Source organism: Podarcis bocagei (genome assembly GCF_964188305.1).
Source record: "Podarcis bocagei genome assembly, chromosome: 3".
Taxonomy (NCBI): domain Eukaryota; kingdom Metazoa; phylum Chordata; class Lepidosauria; order Squamata; family Lacertidae; genus Podarcis; species Podarcis bocagei.
The window spans coordinates 108,965,667-108,988,259 of record NC_138127.1 but is presented as its reverse complement, the minus strand read 5'-3'; the positions used below and the strand labels follow the sequence as shown (position 1 = coordinate 108,988,259).

Here is a 22,593-nt window from a genome sequence, read left to right as displayed (position 1 = left end):
TGACTCTGGGGTTGCGGCGCTCACCTCACTTTCCTGGCCGAGGGAGCCAGCGTACAGCTTCCCAGTCATGTGGCCAGCATGACTAAGCCGCTTCTGGCGAACCAGAGCAGTGCACAGAAACGCCATTTACCTTCCCACCAGAGCGGTACCTATTTATCTACTTGCACTTTGACGTGCTTTCGAACTGCTAGGTTGGCAGGAGCAGGGACCGAGCAACGGGAGCTCACCCATCGCGGGCATTCGAGCCACCAACCTTCTGATCGGCAAGTCCTAGGCTTTGTGGTTTAACCCACAGCGCCACCCGCATCCCTTTACCTTTTACTAAACATGTGAATACAAAGCAAAGGGTGATGGGAGTTGCAATCCAGAATATTTGGAGGGCACCTGATGGCCAAGTCTGCTCTGGAATATAGAGGGGACCATCCCCAGTCCTATTGTATCACAGGGATGCAGCGACTGCCATATGAGGAACGGTTGCAGTGTTTGGGACTTTTTAGTTTAGAGAAAGCGCGAGCGAGAGGCAACTTGACAGGAGTTTATAAAATTCTTCATTGGGGAAACGGCACAGAGAAAAGCCGCCGCCCCTTCTTTTCATAACTGTTGAACTTATGGCCATCCAATGAAACAGAGTGTTTGAGGTTTCAGTACATTTGTTTTTTTAAGAGAGTTGATCTTGTGTTTAATAATAATAATAATAAATTTTATTTATACCCTGCTTTCTCTGGCCAGAGCCAAGCTCAGAGCGGCTAACACCAGTAAAATTACAATAAAAACATAATAGGAGGGGGGGGGAACCAATTTAAAATACAGGTTAAAATGCAATTTTAAATGCAGCCTCATTATAAAAGTAGCCCATAGATCAAAACCATAAGGGGAGGGAAACATAAGGGCCAGACTGAGTCCAAGCCAAAGGCCAGGCGGAACAGCTCTGTCTTGCAGGCCCTGCGGAAAGATGTCAAGTCCCGCAGGGCCCTAGTCTCTTGTGACAGAGCTTTCCACCAAGTCGGGGCCAGCACTGAAAAGGCCCTGGCCCTAGTTGAGACCAGTCTAACCACCTTGTGACTTGGGACCTCCAAAACGTCGTCATTTGTGGAACTTAAGGTCCTCCGTGGGACATACCAGGAGAGGCGGTCCTGTAGGTACGTTGGTCCTAGGCCATATAGGGCTTTAAAGGTCAAAACCAGCACCTGCATGCTGGCTTCCCTTTAGGGCATCTGCCTGGCAACAGTGAGAACAGGATGGTGGACTTGATAGGCCTTTGGCCCGATCCACCAGGCTTTTATTATCTTCTTGCGTAATGTCCCAAATGCACCTGTGGCGTTCTCATATCTTCTCATATCCCACCCACCTTTTAACAGATAACAACTTCCATTAGCCAGAAAAGCAATTTGTTGTCCTACTTTAGCCAAGGCGCCAGTGGCCGGCCGATAACATTGCACAATATTAAACCCCGCATTTATCACCGGCCCGTTTCTACCCAGCGAGGGAAGAATATCCAATTTGTAATTGTCACAGCCAAACGTTTCTAATAACAGCTGGCCTGCTTGAAGGTGGCAGTTAATCAAAAGAAAGGGATGTCATTACCAAGTAATTCATCTTTGCCCATCAGGTGACCAGAATCAAAGTAAACCGTTTTTAGGACAGCGCTGTGCAAGTCTGAACAGGTATGATCCTCCAAGCTTGGCCTCTACACTTGAGACAAAGTGTGACGCCCAGGCTAGGGGATAAAGAGGAGAGCTTCCATAAACCTGAAGGAGCGTCTCCACCCCATCGTTCTGCCCGTACACTGAGGTCCAGCTCCGAGGGCCTTCTGGTGGTTCCCTTGTTGTGAGAAGCAAAGCTACAGGGAACCAGGCAGAGGGCCTTCTCGGTAGTGGCACCCACCCTGTGGAACACCCTCCCATCAGATGTCAAAGAGAACAACAACTACCAAACTTTTAGAAGACATCTGAAGGCAGCCCTGTTTCGGGTGGCTTTTAGTGTTTGATGCATTTCTGTATTTTAATATTTTGTTGGAAGCCGCCCAGAGTGGCTGGGGAAGCCCAGCCAGATGGGCGGGGTATAAATAAATTATTATTATTATTATAAACACTTAAGGAGACCCTGCAGGATCAGACCAGGATCAGATCCACCAGATGCCCATTATGGGAAACCAGCAAGAAGGATTTGAGGCCAAGATCAACTCCTCCCTCCTGGGGTTTCCAGAAGGATTGCTGTCTCCATCTTGGAGGCAGAACATAGACATCATGGCTTAGTGGCCATCGACAACCTCCATGAATTTGTCCGATCCTCTTTTAAAGCCATCCAGGTTGGTGGCTGTTACTGCCTGCTGTGGCAAGGAGTTCCACAGTCCGACTGAATGTTGAGCAAAGAAATTCTTCCTCTTCTCTTTCCGGACATTCAGCTTCACTGGATGTCCACGAGTTCTAGTCTTAGGAGACAGGGAGAACAGCTTTTCTCTGTCTGCCTTTTTCCATGCCACACATAATTTTTAAAACATCTGTCACGTCGCTGCTTGCTCATCAGGCAGAGGGCCTTCTCGGTGGTGGCGCCCACCCTGTGGAACACCCTCCCAGCAGATGTCAAAGAAATAAACAGCTATCTTATGTTTAGAATACATCTGAAGGCAACCCTGTTTAGGAGAGTTTTTAATGACTGATGTTTTAATGTATTATAATAATAATAATAATAATAATAATAATAATAATAATAATTTATTATTTATACCCCGCCCATCTGGATGAGTTTCCCCAGCCACTCTGAGCGGCTGCTAATCAAGTGTTAAAAACAATACAACATTAAATATTAAAAACTTCCCTAAACAGGCTTGGCTCTTAACAGAAGGAAATTTATAGAAGAAAAGTCCTAGATGTCCTGCTCCCTGCCCTGCAGATTTTTTTCCACCCAGCTTGGGAGGGCGGGCCTTGACTGACTCCAGCTACAAAAAGCTGAGGCTTTTGGTTTTTTTAATCTTTCAGATTTTAAATCTTTTGTTGGAAGCCACCCAGAGTGGCTGGGGAAACCCAGCCAGATGGGCGGGGTATAAATAAATAAATTGCTGCTGTTGTTGTTTTTCCCTAAACTAAAACGTCTCAAACGCTTTCTGCCTAGGGGAGCTGCTCCCTCCCTTTGATCAGTTTGGTTGCTGTTTCTGAACCTTTTCCAACTCTACAATATCCTCTGTGAGATGAAGCAACCAGAACTTTCCACTTGGCCATGAAGCTCCTTGGCCGGTCGCACTGCACCTCAGCCTAAGACTACCTCACAGGGTTGTTGTGGGGATTAAGTGAGGAGAACTATATACACCCCCTTCAGCTTGTTGGAGGAAAAGGGTGGGATATACAAGCAGTGAACTAATAAAATAGATATATAACAACCAGCTCAGCATCCTAACTTGTCGCGTTCTAAGCTTCACATGATCTTGCAAGGAGACAGGACTCCCAAAGAACATCTTGAAACATTCAGTTTCAATTGGATGTGGGGAGAGCAGGTTTTCCTCTGTCTTAGAATCATAGAGTTGGAAGAGACGACAAGGGCCATCGAGTCCAACCCCCTGCCAAGCAGGAAACACCATCAGAGCACTCCTGACATATGGTTGTCAAGCCTCTGCTTAAAGACCTCCAAAGTAGGAGACTCCACCACACTCCTTGGCAGCAAATTCCACTGTCAAACAGCTCTTACTGTCAGGAAGTTCTTCCTAATGTTTAGGTGGAATCTTCTTTCTTGTAGTTTGGATCCATTGCTCCGTGTCCGCTTCTCTGGAGCAGCAGAAAACAACCTTTCTCCCTCCTCTATGTGACATCCTTTTATATATTTGAACATGGCTATCATATCACCCCTTAACCTCCTCTTCTCCAGGCTAAACATGCCCAGCTCCCTTAGCCATTCCTCATAAGGCATCGTTTCCAGGCCTTTGACCATTTTTGTTGCCCTCTTGGTTGCCAGTCTTGAGTAATGCCTGCAAAACTGCCCAAATTTGCATCCCTCTGTGCTGTCAGCACACGGCAGGTGATCCTACCGGCATGTCCTTTGGCACCCTAGTGCCCTGTGTCGCTGTTCCAGAGATGGCAAGACGCGGCTGACTGGATATCGCAATGTATTCCTTTCAAGGAGGCAGAGAGCTCTTGCTGGCATCCTCATTCCGACTCACCCAGCCGCCTCTGGACCCTCTGGAAGTCTCTAGTAATTGGGACGAAGCAGGGCTCTCCTCCCACAGCCTCGCTCCTGACGTGCCTAGACGACGGAGATCCCGTTCCCCTCCGGTGTCTCCTATTTTAGGCTGAGCCGAGAAACGATGATTGCCTCTAATTGCTTCTGTTCAGAGACCTGTTAACGGCTTGATGATGTTGTATTTATTCTCGGAAACGGGCTGAATATATTAGTGAGGGAGGGGGTAGTTATTGTGGTTTGGGGAAGGGTGTAGGCAGCGGAGTCAATGCAGGAGAAAGCAGGGGGTGGTTGTTGTTGTCGTTTAGTCGTGTCCGACTCTTCATGGCCCCATGGACCAGAGAACACTAGGCACTCCTGTCTTCCACAGTTTGGTCAAACTCATGCTGGTAGCTTCGAGAACACTCTCCAACCATCTCGTCCTCTGCCGTCCCCTTCTCCTTGTGCCCTCCATCTTTCCCATCATCAGGGTCTTTTCCAGGGAGTCTTCTCTTCTCATGAGGTGGCCAAAGTCTTGGAGCCTCAGCTTCAGGATCTGTCCTTCCAGTGAGCACTCAGGGCTGGTTTCCTTCAGAATGGAGAGGTTTGATCTTCTTGCAGTCCATGGGACTCTCAAGAGTCTCCTCCAGCACCAAAATTCAAAAGCATCAATTCTTCGGCGATCCCAAACAGACAGACCCACAAATTGTGGAGCATTGGTCTAGCTGGCTGGCACTGACGAGAGACCCACGTTTGGGAAACACTGATACGTATCTTAAAGTAGCATAGATGCAATTAGCCCATATTATCCTCACTGGAAGGACTGATCCTGAAGCTGAGGCTCCAAGACTTGGGCCACCTCATGAGAAGAGAAGACTCCCTGGAAAAGACCCTGATGTTGGGAAAGATGGAGGGCGCAAGGAGAAGGGGACGGCAGAGGACGAGATGGTGGGACAGTGTTCTCGAAGCTGCGAACATGAGTTTGACCAAACTGCGAGAGGCAGTGGAAGACAGGAGTGCCTGGCCACCTCATGAGAAGAGAAGACTCCCTGGAAAAGACCATGATGTTGGGAAAGGTGGAGGGCACAAGGAGAAGGGGGCGACAGAGGACGAGATGGTGGGACGGTGTTCTTGAAGCTACCATCATGAGTTTGACCAAACTGTGTGTCACAAAGAGTCGGACACGACTAAACGACTAAACAACAACAAAAATCCTCACAACAACCCTGTGAGGTAGGTTAAGGTGCGTGTGCAAGTAGCTGAAGGAAAAGCCAGGGTTTGAACCCAGGTTTCCTCAGATCAAGCCTAGTGCCCTGTATCTGCCTCCCCCAACCTCATTTGACTACAACCCCCATCATCCGTGACTGGGTGGGCTGGGGATGATGGAAGGTGTAGTCTGGGAGCACCTGGGCACCCCAGGCTGTGGCCGGCCGCTCTGCAAGCGACTCCAGGCTGGTGTTGTCATTGGGACCTGTGCTTTTTTACCTTCTCCACAAATGGCCTGGAGTCAGGGGCGAGCAGGAGAGTAGCCAAGCCTGCCGACAACATCACATCGTTCAGCACGGTTGAAATTAAAAGGCTTGCAAGGAGCTCCGAAAGGACCCATCTGTATGGAGCGAATGGGCAGTAAAACAGCAAATGCAACTTCAAGTGAAATCTTAATTTCACATATTACGTTCACGGGGTCTGAGCCGGTGGTGGAAGACCTGGAGCGAGCCTTTGGGGCCGTGGCGCAGAACTCGATGGAGATGTCGACCCGGTGTGCGGCATCTCTGCGAAGAAGGTGAATTGCATGTCGGGGATCATTAGGAAAGGAATTGGAAACAAAACTGCCAATACCAGCATGCCGTTATACAAATCACGGTGTGACCATGTTTGGAATACTGTTAACAGTTCCACCTGCGTCGCCTCGGAAAGGATGTTGCAGAGTCGGAAAAGGTTCAGAAAAGGGTGACACACAAAAATAAATTCTCTTCTGTGACGAAGGGTTGTTGTTGTTTAGTCGTTTAGTCGTGTCCGCCTCTTCGAGACCCCCTGGACCAGAGCACGCCAGGCACTCCTGTCTTCTGCTGCCTCCCGCAGTTTGGTCAAACTCATCCTGGTAGCTTCGAGAAAACAGTCCAACCATCTCGTCCTCTGTCGTCCCCTTCTCCTTGTGCTGGCTAAATTAGTTCTATTTGGGCCAGCGAGGAAGTCAGGGGAGAATTAGCTGTGGGATCCCAGAGTGGGTAATCTTCATAAAAAGGGGAGGGGGAGGGAAAGAAGTGGGATAAAAGATCAGACTAAGTTCAAATTGAAAGCCAGGCGGAATAGCTCTGTCTTACAGGCCCTGCGGAAGGAAGTTAAATCCTGCAGGGCCCTGATCTCATGGGACAGAGCATTCCACCAGGTCGGAGCTGTCACTGAGAAGGCCCTGGCCCTGGTGGAGGATGGTCTGACTTCCTTAGGGCCTGGGACCTCTAAACTATGGTTATTCATGGACCTTAAGGTCCTCTGTGGGGCAGACCAGGAGAGGCGATCCCGTAAATACGAGGGCCCTAAGCCACAAAGGGCTTTAAAGGTCAAAACCACCACCTTAAACCTGACCCGATACTCCACAGGGAGTGGGAAGAGGGTTCTGGATGAGGGTCTGGACCGCTGGGCCTGATTCCTTGCGAGCAGTCAGAAGTGGTCTGAGTCCCACCCCAGCCTCAAATGTTCTCTTCTTCCAGACTTATAACGTCTGTGAGGCTTACATTATCACTCACCACTCCCCCAAAGCGATTAAGCTAACGATTTGCCGACGACTGGCTGTTTCCCTCAACTTCTCCATCAGTCTCTGCTGACTGTCCTTTTGTAGAGGGTCCTTTTGCCAATTGTCATGCTGTCCCCCAGAGTGTAATATGCAGCCAGTGTTTTTGTCACAGAGAAGAGTTTTTAAAATGCATCAGGACGTCTTGCCTCGCTCAGGAGCGCCTTGCTTCACAATGATCCACTTAAGAGAGCTTTACAAGTACGGAGAAAAGAGAACAGCCACAGGTTTGGATAACAAGTGGGAGGTTTGTTTGTGTCCGTCTTGATTCTAGAGCGCCATAGATCTGTACCTTTCTTCCACGGAGTCTGGTGTGAATCAGAAGTAAAATCGACTTACCCCAAGCCAATGCTGTAGCGAGAGCATAGCAGTTAGTTCAGGCTTCCTCAACCTCGGCCCTCCAGATGTTTTTGGCCTACAACTCCCATGATCCCTAGCTAGCAGGACCAGTGGTCAGGGATGATGGGAATTGTAGTCTCAAAACATCTGGAGGGCTGAGGAAGCCTGAATTTAGATGGTTTGTCCTTGGGATGGAACAAAGCATGCAACAAGTTGAAGGAGACCCCAGCAAGCTTAGGAATTTGTTGGCCTCTAACAACGGACGTCCCCCTGATCTTTTTACAATTATTTGCCGCTGTGAGAATCACTTGTGCATTGGCTCAGATGGAAGGATGGAGGCTTGGGGAAGTCACAGAAGCATAGAATTGTAGAGTTGGAAGGGAGCTCTAGGGTCATCCAGTCCAACCCCCCGCAATGCAGATGGCACCTGTTTACAAACCTCCTGTGGAGGAGAGACCTTCCAAGGGAGTCCGTTCCACTGTCAATCAGCTCTGACGGTCACAAAGTTCTTCCTAAGATTTAGTTAAAATCTCCTTTCTTGTTTACTTGAATCCACTGGTTCGAGTCCCACCCTCTGGAGCAGGAGAAAACAAGCTTGCTCCCTCTTCCATGTGACAGCCCTTGAGATATTTGAAGCTGGCTCTCATATCCCCTCTCAGCCTCCCCTTTTCCAGGCTAAACACACCCAACTCTCTCAACCGTTCCTCATAAGGCTTGGTTTCCAGATTCTTTGATCCTCTGGGTCGCCCTCCTCTGAACACTTTCCAGCTTGTCAACATCCTCCTTAAATTGCAGTGCCCAGAGCTGGACACGGGATTCCAGGTGGGGTCTGGCCAAGGCAGAATAGAGCGGGACTGTGACTTCCCGTGATCCTGACACTGTACTTCTGTTGATGGAGCCAAGAGTCCGTCAGGCCCAGTGGTCAACCAGATGGCTCAAAGGGGGCTTGCAAGCAGGACCCAGGTGTAACCCAAATGCCCTCAAACCACTTGTATTGCTCAGCACCTTTAAAGCCCTATACGGCCTAGGACCCTCGTACCTACAGGACCGCCTCTCCTGGTATGTCCCACGGAGGACCTTACGGTCTGCAAACAAAAACATCTTGGAGATCCCGGGCCACAGGGAGGTTAGGCTGGCCTCAACCAGAGCCAGGGCTTTTTCAGCTGTGGCTCCAATCTAGTGGAACGCTCTGTCACAAGAGACTAGGGCCCTGCAGGACTTGACATCTTTCCACAGGGCCTGCAAGACAGAGCTGTTCCACCTGGCCTTTCGCCAAGGCACAGTTTGACCCCCTCCTTTGGTAATCCTCATAGAACTCTAGCCCAATGGTTGCCATTAATTTGATTCTGAATTGATCTTAGAATGAATTGATTTTAGAATGCTGTGTTACTTTTATTGTTGTTAGCCGCTCTGAGCCCGGCTTCGGCTGGGGAGGACGGGATATAAATTAATTACCGTATTTTTTGCTCAATAATACTCACTTTTTCCCTCCTAAAAAGTAAGGGGAAATGTGTGTGCGTCCTATGGAGCGAATGTAGGCTGTGCAGCTATCACAGAAGCCAGAACAGCAAGAGAGATTGCTGCTTTCACTGCGCAGTGATCCCTCTTGCTGTTCTGGCTTCTGAGATTCAGAATATTTTTTTTCTTGTTTTCTCCTCCAAAAACTAGGTGCGTCTTGTGGTTTGGTGCATCTTATAGAGCGATAAATATGGTATTGTTATTATTATTCATTGGCATACTTCCATTGCCAGTGGAAAACGTTTGTAATCCTTTTCTTAATGTCTTGCTTTCAGAGATATTCCGATGCCCCTCGTCAGTTCTGGAGTAGAGCACGGTAACTTGAGGGAACTCGCTCTGGCCAGGATGAAAGACCTGGGGACGGAGGTAAAATGCGATGTTCCAATCTAGCTTCTCTGATGTCTCCTTCCTGCCTGTTCCAGAGATGAACTGACTCCCACGTGAAGTGTGCTTTGTTCCCAGGAATGGCACAAGAGTGGGGCCGCAAGCCACAGCCCCCCACCCAACAAGAGCTTGTGGAGAGGAGGCAGGGAAACATTTCCAAATTTTGTATGGTCTTTTGGGCGCTACACCATCTTGCCCTCCCCAAACTAAGCCGGGGCACCTGATGGCTTGTTGCTCTTACAATCAGAAGAGAAGCCTCTACAGATCAAATCCAGACATGCACGTCATAAAATTTATACAACACTCAATTATAAAAGCAAAACAAAAAAACCTCAAAGCAACATAGAAAAAAATGAAACAATAAAATTGTCACTAAGAAAAAATAACAGTTAAAGACATTTTGAGATGTTAACATAACAGTAGACTAAAAGCAGATTAAAACTCGCACCAGCTTTCTAAAACATTTGGGCAGGTCTGTCTAGATGAGGAAGTTTTTTGCAGGCACCGAAATGAGTACACTGAAGGTGGCTGCCTTGGTTTCAAGAGGCAGGGAGTTCCCAAGTGTAGGTGCTGCCACACTAAAAGATCAAGTTGTTGCAAACGCAGAACGGGTTTTGCGTGGTACCTGTAACCACACCAGTTGTGCAGATAAATGAAGGGTTTGAATGGGTGCATTTGGGGCAAGAGGATCTCGCAGGTGATCTGGTCTCAAGTTGCTATGGGATTTGCATACTCATAGTAACACCTCAAACCTGGCCAAGTAGCAAAACGGGAGCCGGCGCAAACCTCTGAGCACAGGCGTTGTATGCTGACAATGCCTTGCTCCCATCAGCAATTGCGCTGCAGCATTCTGCGCTTGCTGCAGCTTCCAGATCAAGAACGCAGAACTGGTGTGTGAGTGCAGAGGAGATCTTAATCTCAGAGTCTGCCCTGGGGCCCTGACACAGCTCTGGTGGCTGGGGCTGAAGGGAATTGTAGTCCGAAACCTCCGGAGGGCACCCGGTTGGGGAAGACCCCCTTAGATCACAGCTCCCGTCCGCACACTGGTTTCACTCCATCTGCTTTTCTGCAGGCAAAGACATTTTCTCCCGCTTCCTCATTCATTTATGTACGTATGAAGATTAATATCCTGCCCACCGGCTCACAGTCAAGCTCTCGGAATGGCTTGCAATTAGAAACAAAACAACAAGAGCGTCATCAGATTATAATGGCGCAGCTGAAAATGGCAGCGGCCATAAACAAAAAAGCAGATAGCAAATTCGGATAAATAGGAAAAGGTTTTTTGCCTGGCGCTGGAAGGATAAAAGGCTTGCCCAATTCGTGGCTCTCCAAGACAAGAGTTCAACAGCCAATCCTTCCCGTGGGGTGAAATGGGTGGTGACCAAGAGACAGTAGCCATGTGGGGACAAAACCAACCCTTTGACCTGCTCCAGACTTTCAGGTAGCTCACGTAGGTTGTTAGGAACTGGCCCAATATGTTATGACCCTTTGGACCAGTCCCAATCAAGTCTCTTGCAGTGAAGTTCTGGACCACCAGAAACTTCTAGGCAGTCTTCAAGGGCAGCTCAACATACAGAGCACTGCAGCGGTCTTATTCAAGTTCTGCATTCAAGGTATCTGAAGAAGTGTGCATGCACACGAAAGCTTCTACCAAAAACAAACTTAGTTGGTCTCTAAGGTGCTACTAAGGGACTCTAAGGTGCTAAGGGACGCGGGTGGCGCTGTGGGTTAAACCACAGAGCCTAGGGCTTGCCAATCAGAAGGTCGGCTGTTTGAATCCCAGCGACGGGGTGAGCTCCCGTTGCTCGGTCCCAGCTCCTGCCCAACCTAGCTGTTCAAAAGCACGTCAAAGTGCATGTAGATAAATAGGTATCGCTCCGGCGGGAAGGTAAACAGTGTTTCCATGCGTTGCTCTGGCTCGCCAGAAGCGGCTTAGTCATGCTGGGCACGTGACCTGGAAGCTGTAAGCTGGCTTCCTTGGCCAATAAAGTGAGATGAGCGCCGCAACGCCAGAGTCGGTCACGACTGGACCTAATGATCAGGGGTCCCTTTACTTTTAAGGTGCTACTGGACAATTTATATATATATAGAGAGAGAGAGAGAGAGAGAGAGAGACTCTGCTTCAGACCAACACTGTCGCATACCTGAATCAAGTTCTGCAAACCTTCAGGTTACAAGTGGCCAGACTTCCTTTCTCCCAGAAGGGTCACAGCTGGTGTGACCAGCGTAAGCTGGTGCTTTGTGGCCCAGATCTATCACCTGAAAAGCTAGAACCAACAGCATTCCCAAGCTGTGAACTTTATCTTTTAGGGCAGGATGGCTAGCATGTGGCCTTCCAGATGTTTTCGGACACAAACTGCCGTCAGTGCCAGGCTGCATGGCCAGTAGTTTGGACTGATGAGAGTTGTCCATGCCTATCTAGAATAGTTTGAAGATGACACAGGCCAAGGTACCATGGACAGGTGGTTTGCATTGCTTGATAGGTCAAGGTCAAGGTGTTCTAGATAGGGGACTCTTTTGATGTCCTCCCTATTACTCACATCAGATTTCTGCACCTAGAAATTGTTATTAATAATAATAATTTATTATTTATACCCCGCCCATCTGGCTGAGCTTCCCCAGCCACTCTGGGCGATTCCCAATCAAGTGTTAAAAACGGTACAGCGTTAAATATTAAAAACTTCCCTGAACAGGGCTGCCTTCAGATGTCTTTTAAAGAATGGATAGCTGCTTATTTCCTTCACATCTGAAGGGAGGGCATTCCACAGGGTGGGCACCACTACCGAGAAGGCCCTCTGTCTGGTTCCCTGTAATCTCACTTCTCGCAATAAGGGAACCACCAGAAGGCCCTCGGCGCTGGATCTCAGTGTCCGGGCGGAACGATGGGGGTGGAGATGCTCCTTCAGGTATACTGGACCGAGGCCGTATAGGGCTTTAAAGGTCAGCACCAACACTTTGAATCGTGCTCGGAAACGTACTGGGAGCCAATGCAGATCTCTCAGAACCGGTGTTATGTGGTCTTGGTGGCCGCTCCCAGTCACCAGTCTAGCTGCCGCATTCTGGATTAATTTCAGTTTCCGGGTCACCTTCAAAGGTAGCCCCACGTAGAGCGCATTGCAGTAGTCCAAGCAGGATATAACCAGAGCATGCACCACTCTGGCGAGACAGTCCGCGGGTAAGTAGGGTCTCATCCTGCGTACCAGATGGAGCTGGTAGACAGCTGCCCTGGATACAGAATTAACCTGTGCCTCCATGGACAGCTGTGAGTCCAAAATGACTCCCAGGCTGTGCACCTGGTCCTTCAGGGGCACAGTTACCAAGGAGACCCCCACATCAGCCCGCCCCTGTCCCCCAAAAACAGTACTTCTGTCTTCTCAGGATTCAACCTCAATCCATTAGCCGCCATCCATCCTCCAACCGCCTCCAGACACTCACACAGGACCTTCACTGGTTCTGATTTAAAGGAGAGGTAGAGCTGGGTGTCATCTGCATACTGATGAACACCCAGCCCAAACCCCCTGATGATCTCTCCTCCTGCATTCCGAAGGAACTTGCTCAAGAGTTTCTCTGCAGAACATTATATTACTGCTCCGCCTTCCAATTCTATATCTCTCCAGCATAGAACACAGTGAGAGTTAGCACCTCATTCTGTGTCTTGGCACTTTACATCAAATGGCACATTTCCTCCTGAGATGCATATTTGCTCAGTGAAACCGATGCCAATCAGTATGTCCTTTTTTTGCATCTTAAAACACCAAGGATTGGACTGTTGTTTTTCCCAGAGATTCATTAGGGACGGATCGGTGAGCATTTTTATTTTGAAGCCTCCCCGTTTGAAATGATCGGGTTAAGAACTCTTATCCCAACTTCATCTTAACTCTGGGGGCGATTATGGGGAAGGCAGTGTCCCTTATCCTGTCTGTCTCTCCCTTGCATAATTGGCACTGCCTCTCTCCTTTCCCCCCACCTAGTGTCGCGATGTGAGGACAAGAGAGGTGGGAATTCAAGAGATTCATCACAAAGTGAGACCTTATCAGGTAAGACTTGTTCCTTCTCAGCGGGCCTCGCTCCATGTGTGTGTGTATATGTGTGATTTTACATAAAACCACATCAAAATTATTTTTTTGTGTGAACACTGAGACAGGGAGACCAAGAGAGGAAGAATCATAAAATTGTAGAGTTGGGAGGGACCCCGAGGGTCATCTAGTCCAACCCCCTGCGATGGAGGAATCGCAGCTAAAGTCTCCCTGATAGATGGACCATCCAACCTCTGCTTAAAAACTGCCAATGCAGGAGGGTCCCCCGCCTTCTGAGAAAGTGCGTCCCCACCACCAAACAGCTCCTACCACCAGAAAGTCCTTCCAAAAGTTTAGTCATGGTCTCCTTTCTTGTCATTTGAATCCATTGGTTCAGGACCGACCCCTGGAGCAGGAAAAAACAAGCTTGCGCCATCTTCCACCTGACAGCCCTTCAGATATTAGTAGATGACTAATAATAATAATAATTTTTTATTTATATCCCGCCCTCCCCAGCCGAAGCTGGGCTCAGAGCGGCTAACAACAGTAAAAATAACACAGTTTACATAAAATCATAATCATTTAATTGAAATACGTTCTAAAATCAATTCATTCCAAAATCAGTTCAGAGTCAAAATAATGGCAGCCATTGGGCTAGAGTTCTATGAGGATCACCGACGGAGGGGGTCAGACTGTGCCACAGTTTAAGAAAGGTCTTGACAAGCTGGAAACTGTGCAGAGAGTGGAGACCAACTGGATCAAGGGTCTGGAAACCAAGCCTTGTGAGGAACAGCTGAGGGAGTTGGGTGTGTTTAGCCTGGAGCAGTGGCATAAGAGGTTAGGCTGGCCTCAACCAGAGCCAGGGCTTTTTTGGCCGTGGCCCCGATCTGGTGGAACGCTCTTGTCACAAGAGACTAGGGCCCTGCAGGACTTGACATCTGGGGAGGGGCTGCTTAAAATGGTGCTCAGCCAACTGCGGCTCAACAAAGCCCAGCCCCCTGTCAGGAAAAAGCAGCAATGCGAGAGCGAGCTGCAAGTTGCTGAAATGCAAAACAGGATGTTGATATTTGGGACTGTACTGTTGGAACAAAGGGGCAGTCTATTCACTGTGCTGAGCACCGGATGTTAGCTCAGAGTGTCATCTGACCTGCACTGGAAGTACAGGGGTGGAGTTTCTCACTCTACTGTTGGAGTCTGGAGAGTGCAGACACGTTTCTCTGTACTGCTGGAATGACAGGAATAAAGACATGTAAATAGATTTCTGTCTGCTCTTTCCCCTCCCTGAGGGAAGCAGGGAGGAGGGAGGAGTTGGTGTGTCCCTCTCACGCTGAGTGGGATCGCCGATAGTGACCTCGCCTGTATCCTGCCGGGAGACGCAGACGGGGAGGTCAACAAGGATCTCAAGCCAAATGCCTAGGGAGTGGCCAGTTACCTCTGACTGCGGCCTGAGAATCCGACACCCCCTTCCTCCTCTAGGCAGGCCGGGGAGAAGCCAGGAGTAGAGAGGGAGGAGACACCGCCGCAGTGTGGGGGGGGGGAATGGAATGGCGCAGGGGGGAAATGGCACAGCCCGAACGAACAGAATCCCCACGCCAATCCACACAGCGATTCCCGGACCGTCTGCAGGCCAGATCCAGAATGCAGTTGGGCCGGATCTGGCCCCCGGGCCTTAGTTTGCCAGCCCATGATTAAGGCTGTACTTGGGACGTCTTATTATATTGCTGCTGATCATTGATTGTAATAATAATAATAATTTGTTATTTATACCCCACCCATCTGGCTGGACTTCCTCAGACACTCTGGGCAGCTTCCAATAAAATATTACAATACAGTAAGCTGCTTTGGGATTCATTTGAGTGGAAAGTGGCAGAGAAACAGGTGAAATAAATTCAGATCAATCAGTCAAAACATCTGGAGGTTACAGAGTTGTACAAGATTGATCGAGCATAAGTGATCCTGGCAGGCCATGAAGGGTCTTTTGGTCTGGACTCTTCTGTTGCTGTTTTTTCTTCTCTCTCTCTCTTAATGTTGGCAATGTTCAGGACATTTTTCCTTGTATGCCTGACCTACCAAGGGTCTTTGAGAAGCATGGGTGTGTGATTTCTACAAATGCTTTCTCATTTAAAGTTCCAACACCAGCTTCCCTTGTGTGAAAATACAATAATCTCACCTTCAGCTCTTATCTGATGCTGCTGAAAATCCATCTGCAGCGAGGCGGACGAACGTGAAGCGATTTCACACAAACACAGACATACACACACACAAACGCTCCGCTCAAAGCCCCACGCAGACAATTGCCTGCATGGCCGTGAAATTGACTTTGGGCTCCTTCGTGGGCTGCACAATTATGATCACCCCCGCGGTTGCCATCTCAATTTTTTATTTTTTAAAGTCAGCTTCTCAGGCCTTTCTCCTCCTCTTCCTCTCTTTCGAACAGGTTGAACTGATCCGGAGAGACTACGTGGCCAACGGCGGCTGGGAGACCTTCCTATCCTATGAGGACCCTGAGCAGGACATCCTCATTGGCCTGCTGCGCTTGCGGAAGTGCTCGGAGGAGACGTTCCGGGCGGAGCTGAAGGGGGGCGTCTCCATCGTCCGAGAGCTCCACGTCTACGGGAGCGTGGTCCCCGTCAGCAGCCGCGACCCCTTGAAATTCCAGCATCAGGTACCTGAAGCCTGCCTATATATATAACATTTTTATTAATTTTCTGTATACAATTTAAAATACAGTGCTCATTTTAACATCCCTAAAATGTCAGTGGCTTCCCTTCTTCCGTTTCCATGGTTCATTTTGCGTATCATAAATCCCTGCATATTTTACAAAAACCAAACCATTCAGTATTCCCTTATTGCAGGCATGTCCAACAGGTAGATCGTGATCTACCTGTAGATCACCGGACATCTGCAGTAGATCACTGGTAGATCACTGGCTCCCCCCCAAAGAAGCTGAACAACTGTGGCTCCCCTTAAAAAAGCTCAACATTTTACCTCCTCCCTGGAAAAACTCAACAGCTTTGACCCGAACCCCCCAAAAAGGGGTCAATCACTGCCAGTTTTTAACTTTGTGAGTAGATCGCAGTCTCTTGGGAGTTGGCCACCCCTGCCTTATTGTATCCATCAAAACTTATTTACACAGTTGAATTTATCTTAATGCTGCCAAACTTTTCAGGTGTACACACTTATTTCCCATATAGTGGTATCTCGGTTTAAGAACAGTCCAGCTGAAGAACAATTTTGGTTTATAAACTCTGCAAAACCAGAAATAGTGTCTTGGTTTGAGAACTTTACCTCGGTCTAAGAACGGAATCCAAACGGTGGAAGGGCACTGGCGGCGGGAAACCTCATTAGGGAAATCGCGCCTCGGTTTAAGAATGGTTTCGGTTTAAGAACGGACTTCTGGAACGGATTAAGTTCGTAAACCGAGGTACCACTGTATATTCAAAAAAAGTTTTCCAAACTTCTCTAAACATATGTTCTTTTTTGTCTACGTTAAGTCTGCAAGCTGTGCATATTCTGTCGGCTTAAGTTGCCATTCTTCTCGCTCGTTTTCCACATTTGGGCTAACAAAACACGGGCTGCAGTAGTAGCATACATAAATAACCTTTTTTGACACCTGGGAATTTCAGTCTGAATTATCCCCAACAGAAAGGACTCTGGGGTTTTTTTTGGGGGGGGTGGAGTATTTTAAACATTTTTTCAATTCATTAGGGATCATTTCCCAATACTCTTTTACCCTTTTACAAGTCCACCACATATGAAAAAACGTTCCCTCCGCCTCTGTGCATCTCCAGCGCTTACCTGATTCAGTAGTCTTGTACATCTTGGCAAGCCTACTCGGAGTTAAATACGACCTGTGAATCATTTTCAGGTAGTTTTCCTTCAAGGAATAACACACTGTGAACTTCAAATTGCTTTTCCAAGTTTTCCCCCAGAGGTTAAAATCTATATTGTGTCCTATATCCGTATAGTTATATAGGTCCGTATAGTTAAAGCTATGATTTTCCCAGTAGTGATGTATGGAAGTGAGAGCTGGACCATAAAGAAGGCTGATGGCCGAAGAATTGATGCTTTTGAATTATGGTGCTGGAGGAGACTCTTGAGAGTCCCATGGACTGCAAGAAGATCAAACCTCTCCATTCTGAAGGAAACCAACCCTGAGTGCTCACGGGAAGGACAGGTCCTGAAGCTGTGGCTCCAAGACTTTGGCCACCTCATGAGAAGAGAAGACTCCCTGGAAAAGACCCTGATGCTGGGAAACATGGAAGACAGAAGGAGAAGGGGACGACAGAGGACGAGATGGTGGAACAGTGTTCTCGAAGCTACCAGCATGAGTTTGACCAAACTGCGGGAGGCAGTGGAAGACAGAAGACTGGCCGGATCCAGCAGGGGTCTTTGCATGTTCTTATGAGGCATAAGAGACATCACCTTGCTGACAAAGGTCCGTATAGTTAAAGCTACGGTTTTCCCACTAGTGATGTATGGAAGTGAGAGCAGGACCATAAAGAAGGCTGATCGGCCGAAGAATTGATGCTTTTGAATTATGGTGCTGGAGGAGACTCTTGAGAGTCCCATGGACTGCAAGAAGATCAAACCTCTCTATTCTGAAGGAACTCAGCCCTGAGTGCTCACTGGAAGGACGGATCCTGAAGCTGAGGCTCCAAGACTTTGGCCACTCATGAGAAGAGAAGACTCCCTGGAAAAGACCCTGATGTTGGGAAAGATGGAGGGCACAAGGAGAAGGGGACGACAGAGGATGAGATGGTGGGACAGTGTTTGGAAAGACTGAGGGCACAAGGAGAAGGGGATGACAGAGGATGACATGGTGGGACAGTGTTCTCGAAGCTACCAGCATGAGTTTGACCAAACTGCGGGAGGCAGTGGAAGACAGGAGTGCCTGGCGTGCTCTGGTCCAGGGGGTCACGAAGAGGCGGACACGACTAAACGACTAAACAACAGATATCTATTGCCCAGTGTGTCACAGAGGCTTTGACAAACTCGACTTCAGGTCCCTGAAGCAGCAGTGTTTCTGTATGCTAATTGCTGGAAACCACAGGAGGGGAGAGTGCTGCCCCTGTGTTCGAATCCTGCTTGCTGTATTCCCATGTGCAGCTGGGTGGCCACTGTGAGAACAGGATACTGGGCCAGATGGGCCATAGGTCTGATCCAGCTAAAGGCTCTCTTTATGTTCTTGCGCAATGCATTGTACGTCTTGGAAAAATATTCAGAAATGGCGGCCCGGCAGCTAGGTAGTTAATCGGCCTTTTTCAGGATTCAGGTCTTCACTACCTTCCAGTTATTTATTTTACACCAGATTCCTTTTAACAACTTTTTCAGACCTTGGGAGCAGTGGGCGATAAAAATCTTCCTGTTTTTAAAAGAAGAGAGGACACATGCAAACAGAGAAATAAAGCAATTTAAAAGCAGAGCAGATAAAAAATTCAACGGCAGAAACTGCATTGGAGCCAAGATCTGGGCACATGCGAAGGCCAGGAAAAAACCAAGTGTATTGGGTGGATATTCCAGAGATGGGGCACCACAGCACCCAAGGGCAGCTAGACTGCTGATTGGGGGCAGCCGCCGAGACCACATAACACCGGTCTTGAAAGACCTACATTGGCTCCCAGTACGTTTCCAAGCACAATTCAAAGTGTTGGTGCTGACCTTGAAAGCCCTAAACGGCCTCCAGTATACCTGAAGGAGCGTCTCCACCCCTATCGTTCTGCCCGGATGCTGAGGTCCAGCGCCAAGGGCCTTCTGGCGGTTCCCTCGCTGCGAGAAGCAAAGCTACAGGGAACTAGGCAGAGGGCCTTCTCGGTAGTGGCGCCCGCCCTGTGGAACGCCCTCCCATCAGATGTCAAAGAGATAAACAGCTACCTGACATTCAGAAGACATCTGAAGGCAGCCCTGTTCAGGGACATTTTTAATGTGTGACATTTTCATGTACAGTGGTACCTCGGGTTAAGTACTTAATTCATTCCGGAGGTCCGTCCTTAACCTGAAACTGTTCTTAACTGTTCTTAACCTGAAGCACCACTTTAGCTAATGGGGCCTCCTGCTGCCGATGACACCAAACTGGGAGGGGTGGCTAACACCCCAGAGGACAGGATCACACTTCAAAACGACCTTGACAGATTAGAGAAATGGGCCAAAACAAAGAAGATGAACTTTAACAGGGAGAAATGTAAAGTATTGCACTTGGGCAAAAAAAAATGAGAGGCACAAATACAAGATGGGGGACACCTGGCTTGAGAGCAGTACATGTGAAAAGGATCTAGGAGTCTTGGTTGACCACAAACTTGACATGAGCCAACAGTGTGACGCGGCAGCTAAAAAAGCCAATGCAATTCTGGGCTGCATCAATAGGAGTATAGCATCTAGATCAAGGGAAGTAATAGTGCCACTGTATTCTGCTCTGGTCAGACCTCACCTGGAGTACTGTGTCCAGTTCTGGGCACCACAGTTCAAGAAGGACACTGACAAATTGGAACGTGTCCAGAGGAGGGCAACCAAAATGGTCAAAGGCCTGGAAACGATGCCTTATGAGGAACGGCTAAGGGAGCTGGGCATGTTTAGCCTGGAGAAGAGGAGGTTAAGGGGTGATATGATAGCCATGTTCAAATATAGAAAAGGATGTCACATAGAGGAGGGAGAAAGGTTGTTTTCTGCTGCTCCAGAGAAGCGGACACGGAGCAATGGATCCAAACTACAAGAAAGAAGATTCCACCTAAACATTAGGAAGAACTTCCTGACAGTAAGAGCTGTTCGACAGTGGAATTTGCTGCCAAGGAGTGTGGTGGAGTCTCCTACTTTGGAGTTCTTTAAGCAGAGGCTTGACAACCATATGTCAGGAGTGCTCTGATGGTGTTTCCTGCTTGGCAGGGGGTTGGACTCGATGGCCCTTGTGGTCTCTTCCAACTCTATGATTCTATAAGACATTCAAAACTAAGACATTCAAAACTAACTAGTCTGCTATCCCAACTATCCCAACCTGGTTAGCCCCCTAAAAACTCTGATACCCCATTTTTAAATACAATATATTCCCATACAGACTCGTTACACTGCGTTTAAAACCAAAATTGCATTTCGGTAGAAACTGTTTCTCAGACGGCTGTTCCTGGTCTTTATAACCCTGTACCTTCTTCCAGAAGGCAGAAGCTGAAAGAGATCATTTCCGGGGTGCACACTATCCTGCGCTATCTCTGCAGCTTTCTTATGGCACCTGGAAGCGTAGATTTGATCCGAGGTGGGACGAGTGCACCCAATTATTCTCTCTGCAGTCTTTACAACCCTGGACAGCATTGTTTTTCCCAGTCCCACCCACCCTTATTGGCTGCGACACAGGCGGGCAAGGGCCTTCTCTGTGGTGGCTCCTTCCAAGGAACTTTGGAACTCCCTTCTTAGAGAAGCTAGACTGGCTCCCTCTTTGCTGTACTTGAAATGGGCAGGTGAAGACAGTCTTACTCCGACAGGCCTTTGGGAACTGACTGTATTGTTAAAGAAAGGTCTCTTAACAGAACTGCCCTGTTTTTATTATCTGTATTTTAATACATTTGGGGGGGGGGGTTATATTATTTTAACTCCATTAGAGTTCAATTGCTTTTTTGACCGCAATCTTTTCTATGCTTTCTGCATTTTATCTGCGTTGTTTTAATTTGTGCAAGCTGCCTTGCGTCTGAGGCGGGGAAGGCAAGATATAAATAAATACAATAACCGTAATCATAATTTTAGATGGTATAGTAGAAGAATGGTCCTTGTTTCCTTTCCACCTGAATCCTCCGGGGCTGATGTTTTAATTTCGCTATTGTCTTCGTGTGTGTGTGTTTTTTTAAAAAAAATTGTTTTGTTTTAAATTAAGCGCTCTTCGTCGGCTGCATGTGCATTAGGATGCAACTTCTGTTTGATAGTAATGACCCCGGGCAACAAGGCAGAAGTGGTAAAATGGAATTTGCGGGTTGGCGGGGGGGGGGGTATGGAGAAGAGAGAGAGAGAAAAAGAGAGCAGAAAATGAATGCTTACCTCCTGAAAGCGAAATTTCAAAAGCCGGGAGCGGAAAAATGGTTGACGCACGTGGAAGGTGGAAGGGGGAGGAAAATCAATTGACTGGAGCCCAGCGCTAACAAATTGAAATAGATTGGAAATGGAGACTTGGGCTCATGACGCACAAATGTGGGCTGAAGGAATGTTTATGGGGGGGCAGACATCAGTACCCTAAAAATGAATACTCCCCACACAAATAAACACACACTCACTTCTTCCCCAGAGCGGCATGCTAGGGAAGGGTATGTTTAGCATAAGAGATATCCCTGTTATGCGAGAATAATGCTCTTGTTCCTTGCAGATGGGTCCTTTTTTGTTTGAGGCAGGATCGCACCCCCTTCAGAAACCCTCTCCCACTGGCCTTGTGGGCACAGCAAAGCCAGGCATTGCAAATCGTCCTCCCAGCTGCGGCTTACAGGGTTTCCTGGGCCGATTCGCACTGCCATTTTTTGCAAGCGTGTGTGTGTGTGCAGCGGCAAAGGCAACAGGAGCCGAGTGCCTCCAGATTTTAAGCAAGCTGGCCAAATTGTGCAAACACCCCAATCGGTAGTTTGCAAACGCCAGACTCTCCTGAGAGCAAGGTTTACGGCTCGGGGTGCCTTTTCATTTATTTTATTTTTATTTTGCAAGACTTGACAGAGAAAGGGGGAGAAACCTCAAAGCAGTTTGCAAAAATTAAAAAAAGAGGATCAAACAATAAAATTATCAACGAGAAGAGTTAATAATGACCTAAGACTTTCATAAAGTTAATAGTCTAAAAACGGGTTAAAACTTGGACCATGGGCAAAGTTGCCTTGGTTGAAGCTGAGCAGGGTATGTTTTTCGAACCTGAGGGCCATATTTCCTTCTGGCCAACCCCCCAAGGGCCACATGCCAGAGGTGGGTGGAGCCAGAGGTGAAAGTGGGCGGAGCCACAGGTGCTAATGTTATGTCTGTGCCGCAGGCTGGTTTCTGCACACACCTTTCTCTGTCCCCATCCAGACAAGCGAGGAGCAATATGGGAGTTTAAGGGCAGGGAAGGGAGTGGCCTGGGGAGGGTTCTGGGGGCCAGGTGGCCTGGCCCTTGGAAGCTTACCCAAATCTTGTTTATTTTTATTTTTTTTAATCCAAACTCCCATTTGTGCATTCAGCAGTTTCCTGCACTGCAAGCTGGAGTGTCCCAGCAAAATCACCTCTAGATTACTCGGGAAACAAAAGAGAAATGTTTGGAGTGTTTTTATAAAATTCATCTCTGCTGTCACACTGCCTTTTTCGCGCCCGCAAGTACTTCTGTGACCTCCGTTCCCCATTCCACCAGCAAGACTTTTTTTAAACAAACAAGCTCCCTGCTAATCCCTAAATTACAAGTTCCTTGTGATCTTG

The 22,593-nt window shown here is 48.2% G+C and overlaps 1 protein-coding gene across 1 annotated transcript in view; it reads left to right on the top strand.

Annotated features, from left to right (window-relative positions):
- The window catches only part of ELP3 (elongator acetyltransferase complex subunit 3), a 112,904-nt gene that overhangs the window by 67,223 nt on the left and 23,088 nt on the right, over window positions 1–22,593 (top strand). Inside the window, exons 11-13 of the mRNA XM_081188644.1 lie at window positions 9,070–9,160; window positions 13,150–13,215; window positions 15,632–15,859. Coding sequence (XP_081044770.1) covers window positions 9,070–9,160; window positions 13,150–13,215; window positions 15,632–15,859 — 385 coding nt within the window. The remainder of the gene's footprint in view (window positions 1–9,069; window positions 9,161–13,149; window positions 13,216–15,631; window positions 15,860–22,593) is intronic.